At 41.3% G+C, this 12,083-nt stretch overlaps 1 protein-coding gene across 7 annotated transcripts in view; it reads right to left on the bottom strand.

Annotated features, from left to right (window-relative positions):
- Positions 1-12,083, bottom strand: part of NSMCE2 (NSE2 (MMS21) homolog, SMC5-SMC6 complex SUMO ligase) — a 223,438-nt gene that overhangs the window by 82,863 nt on the left and 128,492 nt on the right. The window contains exon 5 of one of the 7 annotated variants that reach the window (XM_049700548.1): positions 9,649-9,674. The exons of the other annotated variants lie outside the window; for them this stretch is intronic. Coding sequence (XP_049556505.1) covers positions 9,664-9,674 — 11 coding nt within the window. The 3' untranslated portion in view covers positions 9,649-9,663. Of the gene's footprint in view, positions 1-9,648; positions 9,675-12,083 lie in introns of those variants that run through there. 7 annotated transcript variants of the gene reach the window in all.

Here is a 12,083-nt window from a genome sequence, read left to right as displayed (position 1 = left end):
CCATCTCAGACCATTCCTCCTATGATACTTCTTCCCATTTTTAGCCAATGGATGTGTGTCCATCTCAGCCCTCTGTGTTGTTCCTGCTAAAACACCAATATTCTATCTGGATACACAACTTCTAAATAATTCACTTTTAGCCTTGACTTGCTTTCCCAGTTCCAAGTCTGTACCCTCCACAACCTAAGGGATATACTAATTGCTCATCACACCGCTGCTTCAAAGAAAACATGCTTGAAACTGAATATACCATCTTTTCCTTCACACCCCAAACGGTTCCTTTTGCATTTTTTGGTAATAGATTGACCATTATTTATGGCACTCATGCTAAAAACTTGGGGTCCTTTTTCTTTAACCTCTTCCTCCTTCTAACAACCAATGTTAAGTCCCAGTGCCTAATTCCAGTGTCCTCTGTCACATATCTCACAACCACCCTTTACTTGCTTTTCTAACCTTACCAACCAAAAAAATACTGCTCAAAGATACTTGTTTTAACACACAAGTAAGCACTCTTCCTATCTCCAGTTTCTTCTCTTTCCTCCATAATGCCACCAGGTTAAACTTCTAAAAATATTAATTTGACTAGGCCCTTCCCCACTCAAAAGTTCTTCTGTAGTTCAATATCACCTTTATAAGATAAAGTATTGACTTCTTAGACTAGCTTTCAACTCCCTCAGCAGTTTGCTCCTGAACTTCTGGCCTCATTTTTCACAATCTTCCATTAAAATACCATAAGAATAAAAGCCCCTATACAGATCTATACTCATTAAAGTAAAGCAATAAAAACAACATATGCTTAGGAAAGGGACCCCTTTCTGCTTCTGTGTCTCTTCTGCAAAGTAAATATTCAATGTCTTTATTTATGAATCAGAGGCTTTTATCCTATGATATCCCCAGAAACATCTCTCCTCATCCTTCTGAATAAACACTGGAGTATAATTCCAAGGTCTGTTTCCTTGCCCTCAACTCCCTTTACCTCTGCTAAGACTTAATTGGAAAGAAAACAAGTCTATTGCTGCTCTGTCTTTTATTTTTCCTTCTATTTCTAATCTTAAACTCCCAGCACTTTCCTTTTTTGTCCCTAACAGGTATACTGGACCTGAAATTCTCTAGGATGCCCATAAATTGTTCAGAAGTAAGGCCAAGTGTAAGGAAAATGATCAGGGACTTCCCTCATGGTGCAGTGGTTAAGAATCTGCCTGCCAATGCAGGGGACACGGGTTTGAGCCCTGGTCCTCTGCCAATGCAGGGGACACGGGTTCGAGCCCTGGTCCGGGAAGACCCCACATGCTGCGGAGCAACTAAGCCCGTGTGCCACAACTACTGAGCCTGCGCTCTAGAGCCCGGGAGCCACAACTACTGAGCCCACGTGCCACAACTACTGAAGCCCGCACGCCTGGAGCCCGTGCTTGGCAACAAGAGAAGCCACTGCAATGAGAGGCCTATGCACCAGAAAGAAGAGTAGCCCCAGCTCACCGCAACTAGAGAAAGCCTGTGCACAGCAATGAAGACCCAACACAACCAAAAATAAAAAAATAAATAAATAAAAAAATTCTGTCTGGAAAAAGTTGATAAAAGAAAAAAAAAGGAAAATGATGAGATGGAAAGAGTTTTCTTTTTCTGTTCTTCCCAACTATAGAGGAGGACCCTCTGATACACACTTAAGAAAAACAAAATCTTAAAAGAAAAAGATCATTTACACGTCCATATAGTCCTATGCACTCTCCTCCCATAGACGGAGACATGGATGGTACTGTTTGTCCTTATGACCATACACCATTTTCATTATTTAAGAAACTTCACTCAAGAGCAAAGTCTGTACAGAACATGAATGGAATAAAAAGTCTACAGTGAACATAAAATGAAGATTAAAAAAAAAAAACTTCAGTGAAATTCCACAGTTGTAGCAGGCCATTTGGGCTATGCCTCAGACTTGCTGGGACTAAGTCCCATTCTTGCTTTCAGGGCTTACTCAAGGGAGAGACTGGGAAGTCCTGATCTTGGGGCATCCATCATGGCCCTGGGTTATACTTGTCCATGTGTTCATTTGACCAGCATCTAAACATCAAATATGTGCCAGACACTGGAAATCCAGAGACAAAGTATAGCCCTTGCCTTCAAAAAGCCATCTAGCTGGGGGTATCAGAGTACCAGAACACTACATGGTAGGTAGACTGAGGCTTTCACTCATTAAGAATAACTTTAGTGAGTGTGAGTTGTTAAGCACTGTTCTAGGCACTGGGGAGACAGCAGTGAGTAAAACGCAAAAATCTCTCCATACTCTAGAGCTAATATTTGAGAGGGATTCTTGAGTGCATCTAGGATTGGGTTTGCTCTAGGAAAGATCAGACCTCTTGTTGCATTCCAGAACATAAACACGGTAGACCTAAAACCTAACAGTAAATCAAACATGAAGCTAGAAGTAATTTTTTAGTTTCCCCATATGATGATTTATTCCATGATCCAACAGGGATAAGTGGGCATTCCAATGTCTAAGAGAAAAGACCTCCCCAAACGTTATAGGACCAACTGGACATTTTTGCTAAGGCTGACCGTCATAAACATACAGATCTAGTTCCGGAGAAACTAGATAAATAAATATGTACTCATCCTCAGCCCTTTTCAAAGAGGCAACAAAATGATCACAACCACTACCATGGTCTCAAAATTACTACTTGTCTTTATATAATGCCTGATACTTTTTTTCAAAGCTCTTTCAAAATCACTATTTTATTTCTTTCACCAAAGCTATAAAATAAATAGGGTGAGCATTATCACTTCAGAGATGAGGAAACGGACACAGAATGGGCCCTACCTAAAGTCATACAGCTTACCAGTAAGTTTAGGAAAACAACTGGATTCTCAGTAAATGGCTCATCCATTACACCAGACTGTGGAGCTATAAGCACTGAGTCCCCAGGCTTCAAAGTACCTGGCACAGAACTGGCACATAGTAAACCCTGGCTGTCTTATTCATCTGTTACCCCAGGTGTCTAGAGCAATATTTGTTGAATGAAAGAATAAACAACGGATGGATGGGACTTCCCTGGCAGTCCAGTGGTTAAGACTCCGTGCTTCCAATGCAGGGGGCATGGGTTCAATCCCTGGTCAGGGAATTAAGATCCCACATGCTGTGCAGCGTGGCATGGCCAAAAAAAAGTAATAATAAAAGGATGGATGAATAATAATAAGTGGATGGAGGAGGAGTGGACAGACTAAGTGAAGGTTTGACTCATACATCAGCTATACAGACAGCAGTTTTCATAAAATTACATAAAATTGATTTCACAAATGCTTTTCAAAAGCTTCTAAACTGCTTTTTTTAACTTCTGTACCTGATTAGTTTTAAACCAAAGTAGACGGTTTTCCCTGACCCATTTTCAAAGCTAATCTCTAAATCCCTTGGTTACAAAATCGTACGGATTAAATATTTGTTCTGTGAAAATGTATAATGGGTCAGGCAAGAAAAAATTCAAAAGTGTAAGTATACAGATTAAATTTCCAGAATTCAAGATAATAACAAAAGAGTTACATTCAAAGGCCTTCAGTGTGAGGAATCTCCAATGAGAGTTTAGATGCCAATATTTCAAAAGCTACTTGTCATAAACCCAATTACATGAAAATAGTTAACAGCAGAGCACAGCAGCCAAACTGAAAAAGGGAAAAACAGATGCTTGCAGAAACAATGAAGGCTCTATGATTTTGGATCTAGACTACATTTGAACACCTAACATGGTTTTCTGATAGAAAACCAGAAGTGCAGCATTTCCAACCTTGTGAACTGCATCACCCTTGCATGCTCTCCCCAGATTAACAAAGCTGGGGTGCAGCTTACATACACTTGCTCTGCACAGTATCCAGCACAATGGTGACTGTCAATAAACGTCAAACTAATTGGGATAATTCCACAAAAAATTGCAGGTAAGAACATAATTCTGCGATGACTATGGAGTACTTGGGTTGACTCATAAAACAGAGATTTTTTCCTCCCCTTCTTCACTAAAATGTAAATATTAGGATTTCTTTGCCAGCGCTTTTGTCTGCAGCCGTCCTCAGCACCTTATGCTCCCCTGTACCTGTGGAGTAAGATTACTCATCTATGGGCTAATAGCAGCCATGCTTTGACTTGACTTAACGTACCTGTGCTGTGTGGTATAGTTGGAAGTAAAGAACTAGACCATGAGAGAATAGGATGGGGCTCTCCTAGACCCAAATCCTTATTTTGTACAGGAAACTCAAGCCCAGAGAGGGAGAGTGAATTCCCTGGTCCAGAAGCCAGTAAGTGAGGGAGCTCACAGGACTGGAATCCAGATCTGCTGGGGATGCACAAAAATGGCATACATACATACATATATATATATATATATATACACACACACACACACACACACATATGGCATATATATACACTGTAGATATATACTGTATGTATACATATATATGGCATATATATACACTATATATATATACTATCTGTAGTGTGTGTGTATATATATATACTATTAGATATTATATTTAGCCCCAATGAATCAAAGTAACCACACTATAATCATCTTTTTGCCACAGTGCTGTTTTGCTGAGGTGCTGCTACTCAGATGACTTCATCTTTAATTTTACCCTCTTGGTTCCATTCTGAAAAACACATCTGCACACTGGGCTACCACCAGTGACTTAGCCAAAGCAATGACTCTCCCAGGTAAAGTCACATTCAAGGGCCCACTTCCTTCCACAGTCACACTCTGACTCACCGTAGAGGTATCTCCTCCCATATTCCCAGATTTGAAGCCTAAACCCGAGAGTAGTGTAGTACGATGCATTCCAGCCCTGACTTTGGCCTCTAGGAAGTCACTGAGTCTTTCTGGAACATTTTTAAATAAAATATTTATGGAGCAACTTTCACGGCAAGTATTATGTATCTGGCACCGAGCTACGGTGTGATAATAACAACTAATTTCCTAAAAGTGGCAGGTACTCTGGTAACTTTATAATCTCATTGGATCCTCTTAACAACTTTCCCCCAAAGGATGGTTCAATTATCTTCCTGTTTCACAAATAAGGAAATCAAGGCTTAGTGAGTTCTCACATTATTTTTTTTCTATTTTACAGGACAGGATCCTGAGGGTTAAAGAAGCTTACCCAGAATCTGCCTAACATTAACTAGCGAACAGAGCGGCTAGGGAGCAGCAGAGACAGGATTCAAACCCATGGGTGGCTGACCCCAAAGATGCTCCTTAGGAATGAGGGAGCCGGGAGTAATGCTGGCAGAAAGCTCTCTGCTCTCAGTCTCCTTTGGGGACCACTTTAGCTGAAGAGAATCACCTTGCCCAAGATTATGCCCCCTTTCTGGGGTGACCAGCATCCATTGGCCGATCAGTAAGGTATAAAGGCCTGGCCCCATTTCCCCTACTCAGGACAGCTCTGAAGGGTCATCCATCTTCAGAACTCCCTGCAGGTCGGCTGAAGCTTCTGCTGAGGCTGTATCATCACAGCCTGCCTGTTCCCCCTGCCCAGTCCTGCTTCCTTCGTTTCCCTTCCAGGGGTGCTCATCCCCAGAGCACTCCCTGACTAACTTCTCCACGCTCATCTCCACCTCAGAGTTGGCTGCCCAGAAAACCTGACCCGCAGTATCCACATTCTTTTCACTTTACCAGGCTGCTGACTCAGTTGTTTCATCTGTAAAAGGGGAGGTTGGATTCGATGAACCCAATCTAGTTTTAGCTTCAAAACAGCAGTGTGGCATAGGTGAAAAAGGTTAGGAGTCAGAGGATCTGATTTCTATTATCATCTCAGCCACTAACTAGCAGCATGACCTTAACCCCTGAGATTCCCACTTTCTAGTCTATAAACTGGAATGACGTGATCCATCTTTCTTTCACAGTTGTTGAGAGCACCAATTTAGAAACTACAAAGCCCATATTAACAGAAGTTACTATTTTCTTGATAATTATTACAGTTAAAAATTTGTGGGAGCTGCTGTAACAGGAGCAGACCAGCAAGGACTAAAATGCTGCTGTTCTACAATTCTCTGGGGAGACCCAACCAAGGTCCCTGGCACCCCACTGCAAAGCTCGTGGCAGCCCTGTCCAACTCATATAACACCACGTACATCTATGCTTATGGTATTCCTCCAGTCTCAAAGGACTGTCCTTGACCCTATGGCCCTTTACCTCCAACTGGATGTTACTGCATGAATCACACCTTCTTCTTCTTCTTTTTTTTAAAAAAATATTTTTATTCGAGTCTAGTTGATTTATAATGTTGTGTTAGCTTCTGCTGTACAGCAAAGTGAATCAGTTGTACCTATACACATATCCACTCTTTTTTAGATTCTTGTCCCATATAGGTCATTACAGAGTATTGAGAAGAGTTCCCTGTGCTACACAGTAGGTCCTTAAAGTTACGTACTTTATGTGTAGTAGTGTGTATATGTCAATCCCAATCTCCCGATTCAGCCCTCACACTTTCTTCTTCTTCTCTCTTCAACTTCCTCCCCTTTACTGGCATGAGCCCCTTGGAAATTTACCTATTTTCTATCCCCCTAAAACCACCAGCCGCAGCAGCAGCACCACCAAACGCTCTCATGTCCCTGTGTTCTTCTCCAATTACGCTTCATCCCTTGGCTGTACCATCTGTGACCTTTTTTACTTCCCATTCACTTAACCATTGATACATGGCTTTGCCCTGCCTGGTTAAAGTCATCAATGACTTCTCATCTATCCTCATCTTACTCGACTGGCTGATGACATCTGACACACAAGATAATCCCCTCCTTGAAACTCTACTCATTTGGTTTCTGAGACAACTCTTTCTTGGTTCTCCTGGAACTTCTTGGATTATTTTTTCCCCTCAAATCTGTTGTGAGCTCCTTTTCCTTTGACCATCTTTTAAATCTCAGGGTACTCCTAGAGCTTCATCCCTAGGACCTCATCCATTTAATAATTTCAACTACTATCTGTGACAGTGACTGCCAAATCTTTATAGTTTAAATCTCTTAATTTTTGACTTGTATAGTCTTCCTTATGCTCTCCTTTGCTCCCTTCTGTGGCACTGGCATCTAGCTGGTCGCCTAACTTAGAAATCTAAGTCTCCCTTTGCCCTTTCTCTCCATGGTTACTGAGTGTTATCCTTTCTGTCTCCTAAATACTTCTTCTTTTTTTTAACCCCCTAAATATTTCTTGAATCTGCTTTCTCTTCCCCATCGCCACCACTGTAGTGTTAATTCAGGCCTCCCTGTCCTTGTCTACACTGCTGCAATGACCACCTAACGGATTTTCCTGCTCCCAGTTTCAAAACCCTCTAACCTATTTTCTCCATGGTGGTAGAAGGATCTGTCTAAAACACAAACTCTGGTCAGATTGCTCTGGTATTACCTAGAACAGTAACAGAAACACCAAATTGTCTGGTTACAGTATGCCTTCATTGGCAGCCTGCCATGATTCAAACTTTGCCCACCTCCCTGGCTACTTCATCTGTACTTCCCATTCCCAGCTTTGTGCTCCAGCAACACTCAATGCTCATAACTCTTCATGCACACCACGCTGCTTCGTGCCTCTGCTTCTCGTCACACTGTTTTCCCTTCTGCCCAGAACACCCAACCCTTTCTCCCCTGACCTGGCTAACCCTTCCTCACTCAAGACTCAGTTGACTTGTCATCGTCCTGAGCAGGTCTTCCTTGACAGAAGGATTAGGTGTCTCTCTTCAGTGTTCCTGTGATACCCGGTGCACGTTGCCATCACTGTAACTTTACATTGCTTCAAAATTGCTTGCACGCTTACTTCCTTGTTCTGACAAAAAACACTTGGTGGCTGAACACATGAGTCACGTATTTTGCTCACAAATCTTCAATTTGAGCAGGGCTCCGTGAGAATGGCTTGTCTTTGCTCCACTCAGTGTCAGCCAGGGCAGCTCTCCCGAAGCCGGAGAATCTACTCCCAAGATGTTTCATTCATAGCACTGACAAGCAGGTGTTGCCTGTTAGTTCCTCTCCACCTGGGTCTTTCCACAGGGCCATTTAGGCTTCTTCACAGCATGGTAGCTGGGTTCCAAGAGTGAGTGTTCCAAGAGACAGGAAGTGGAAGCTGCTAGTTTCTTAAGGCCTGGGCCCAGAAACTGATATAGTTTCTGAGTAGAAACAGAATAGACTTCTGCTATAATCTATCTTCAGGTAGTCACAGGGCCCAGATTCAAGGGGGTGGGGTGGGGGTAGGGGGTAGGTAGAGCTCTAACTTTTGACAGGAAGAGTGTCAAAGAATTTGGGGGGGGCCATGTTTTAAAACCATCTGACTCTTCTATTGGACCATGAGCTCCTTTAGGACTCACGGTCATGCCATGTGTCTGTTGAATGAATACATTCATTCCTGGACCAAGCTACCTTCACAGAACTTCACAATAACTTGCACCAAGGAGGCTGATTCCAGACCACTCAACCACATCAATTAGCAACAGGAACAAGTCTCAAAGGAAATCAGTCCTACAGCATTTTAGAAGTTGGAGGGATTTATAATCTAGTCAAATCATAGTCTTTCACTTTACCCAACCAAATCAAACCAAAACAAACAAAAAACCTGAGGCGCATAGACAAAAGAATATGGCAAAGATTCTGTGTGGGTCAGTTATATAAAAAATAGCAATGATTCATAATTTATTATTTGTGGGATGTACATGCTATTTATTTGCTCACTTTCTTTCCTTTAGCAAGTCAGAGTTAATTAAACCTTGGAGTCTGAGTGATGAGCACTGTTAATTTTCTTTCTTTTAAAGGAGGACACTATTTACTTTTGCAAATTGTGTCCCATTTACAGCTATCAGTGTAATTCAATCATTTGATGATGCACTATGTGTCTTGGTAAAATGTTTTGTGGCACACCGATGACTCAAATACTATGCACTGACATGCATCTAGACATTAAACAGAATATGGAAGAATGCATAAGACCCTAATTATTAGGCATCTAAACATGACTGATGCAAACACAAATGTGAACTGAGGTGTTCGAGTTTGAATTATTAAATGTAATTATTAAAGTCAAAGGAAATGATATAATTTGACATTAATATGGTTCAAATCACAAGCCTAATTCTAAAAGTTGAATTTTGAGCAAATTAAAAAAAAATTAATTTGTTGAATACAGAGAGATAACTAATTATAGCTTTAGAAACACACAGTTAGACCTGAAAATATTTAATTTCTTCTAGGCTTTCTCAGGAGCTTCCAAAACACTAGATAATCTTATAGAAGTTATAATGACTACAACTACCAAAAAAAAAAAAAAAAAAAAAAGGTGGGAATTGTCAATTCACTGAATACATAGAAGCATTTTACCAAGAAAGTAGTTATCAGTTTTCCCCAAAGGAATGAATTTTTTTTTCCCTCAGAGTTCTTTTCCTGCCTAGCAGAACATTTAAGAAATGTAACTTCCTAAATGCAATTACCTTGTAAATCAGACTGCCTATATGACTGCACTTTAAGCAATGTGGAGGAAGGGTACAATGCTAATTTAGCAATAAATAAATAATAAAGATAAATCACATGGGATGCTGGTTCACTACACAAACTAAGAGGTATATTTATAACATTATCTGCACTTCCTACCCAATGTTTATGCAGTGACTACATCTTGCCCAATACAACATCTGAGAAACAACAAGATCCCCAGGAACAGATCAGAGATAAACTGGAAAAAAGAAAAACATAAAACTCTTGCAAGCCATCTGAGACATATTGCAGGAATTCCCAAACACCCATCCACAAAGGCTGCATATTTTTGTTTAGAGCAAAAAGAAAGGCTGCTCCTTGGGGTTAATCATTATCACAGTACTTTATGTACCAACTATAAGCAAGGCTTTGGGTTGGGCACAAAATGGTTCAGAATCTGTGTACACCTGCTAATTCAAATTCTCTAGCAGGTAACAGTTGAACATTCTTCAAGACAAGGCAACATGGAGCTTACATAAGCTTCCAACATATTTGCCTACTTCAGATGGAACCTAGCTTTACTTAAAGAGATGTGGCAGTACCCTGGGGTGGGAACAGAAGGACAGTTATTTCTTCGCAACCTGAAACAGCAATACAGAATACAGTAATGATAGCTACAGTTGACTGACAGCTTACTCATTTGTCAGGCACAATGTTAAGTGCTTTATATGTATTTTTCATTTACTCCTCACAACAATCTTTAGAAACAGGTATCATTTGTGAATCCTTGTTTTACAGGTAAGAAAAGCAAGGCTTAAGGCAGTAAAGAGATTTGCCCAAGGGATGGGTGAGGATGATTCGAACAGCCCTGCTCTGCTCCAGGGCTTGAGTCCTGAACCTCTGAACTGCTCACTCCACGTTTAACTATCCATTTAATCTAATTTATGCACTGTTTATATAAGCTATACAGGTGAAACATATGCTTTCATTATAAAATAATTTAGAAATGGATAAACACAATTGATTTTTAATTGACTGTTAACTACCACATTAAAATACAGTTGACCCTTGAACAGTGTCGGGGTTGGGGGCACCGACCCCCTGTCCAGGTGAAAATCCAAGTGTAAGTGGACCCATGCAGCTCAAACCTGTGCTTTCAAGGGTCAACTGTATTCCTTCAGTTATAAAATGCCCCATTATTTTATACAGTAAGCAAAAAAAAAAAAATCCATCAATTATAAGATGATAATAAGACATATGCCAATCTTAGAGATATTAAAATACAAAAACACTTGTCTTAAAACTGATGAAGTACAGCGTGTTTATTTTACCCGCTTGTTCCTCTTTCTTCTATTAAGCATCCCTTTCCAGTTTCATACATTAGCTTCTCTTTACTTGCTTCTTAAAGGTTGGTGTTCCCAGAATTAGTTCCATCCTCTTTTTTGCTGACTACTCCCTCCCCTTGGGCAATCTCAGCTATCTGCAAGGGTTTAACCATTTTCTGGTAAGGATATCTGTAGCTGAGTCTTTCTCCAGACTCCAGACTGTATTTCCAATGGTTTCCCTCCAAACTGATATTGTGTTAATCTCTTAAGCTCAATATGTTAAAAAAACAAACTCATGGTCCTAACCCAAAGCCTGCTTCTCCTTCTGGGTTCTGCCTGGTGGCGAAGGCATAGTGGAGTATACTGTAGGAAGAAAAGACTTTAGACTATAGGTCCAAGTTCAGATCTCAGCTCTGACACTTAGCCTTCTGTCAGACTTTAGGCGATTGATCTATCCTTGCTCAAAAAGTCTGCTTCTTTATCTAGAGTGGGGTTAATAACTTTCAGATGGTGGTAAAGATTAAATCAGCTAACTTATGAAAATAACTATCACATTGTCTAATACCTAATAAGCCCTCAATAAACGGTTGCTATTCAGCTGTTATTAGTTAATGATATCCTCTTCTGCCTAGGAACCTAAGTTAGAAATTTGGAAATATCACTACCTCCTGCTTTTATTCAAGGTCTACTCAGGCACCAAATGCTACTGATGCTACTTGAAGAAATATCATTCCTTCCCTTGTGTGAAAAATTTAAGTTTCTTCTTTTTTGCATTAGAATTTAAACATGTTCAAGTCTCTCCCATTTAAAAAACACTGTCTCGGGGCTTCCCTGGTGGCACAGTGGTTGAGAGTCTGCCTGCTAGTGCAGGGGACACGGGTTTGAGCCCTGGTCTGGGAGGATCCCACATGCCGCGGAGCAACTAGGCCCGTGAACCACAGCTGCTGAGCCTGCGCGTCTGGAGCCTGTGCTCCGCAACGAGAGGCCGTGAATAGCGAGAGGCCCGCGCACCTTGATGAAGGGTGGCCTCCGCTTGCCACAACCAGACAAAGCCCTCGCACAGAAACCAAGACCCAACACAGCAAAAATAAATTAATTAATTAATAAACTCCTACCCCCAACATCAAAAACAAAAACACTGTCTTGGGGCTTCCCTGGTGGTGCAGTGGTTGGGAATCTGCCTGCCAATGCAGGGGACACAGGTTCGAGCCCTGGTCCGGGAAGATCCCACATGCCACGGAGCAACTAAGCCCATGTGCCACAACTACTGAGCCTGTGCTCTAGAGCCCGTGTGCCACAACTACTGAAGCCCGCGTGCCTAGAGCCCGTGCTCTGCAGCAAGA

The sequence above is a fragment of the Orcinus orca genome, chromosome 17 (genome assembly GCF_937001465.1).
Source record: "Orcinus orca chromosome 17, mOrcOrc1.1, whole genome shotgun sequence".
In the NCBI taxonomy this organism is placed as follows: domain Eukaryota; kingdom Metazoa; phylum Chordata; class Mammalia; order Artiodactyla; family Delphinidae; genus Orcinus; species Orcinus orca.
This window is presented reverse-complemented; position numbering and strand designations above follow the sequence as displayed.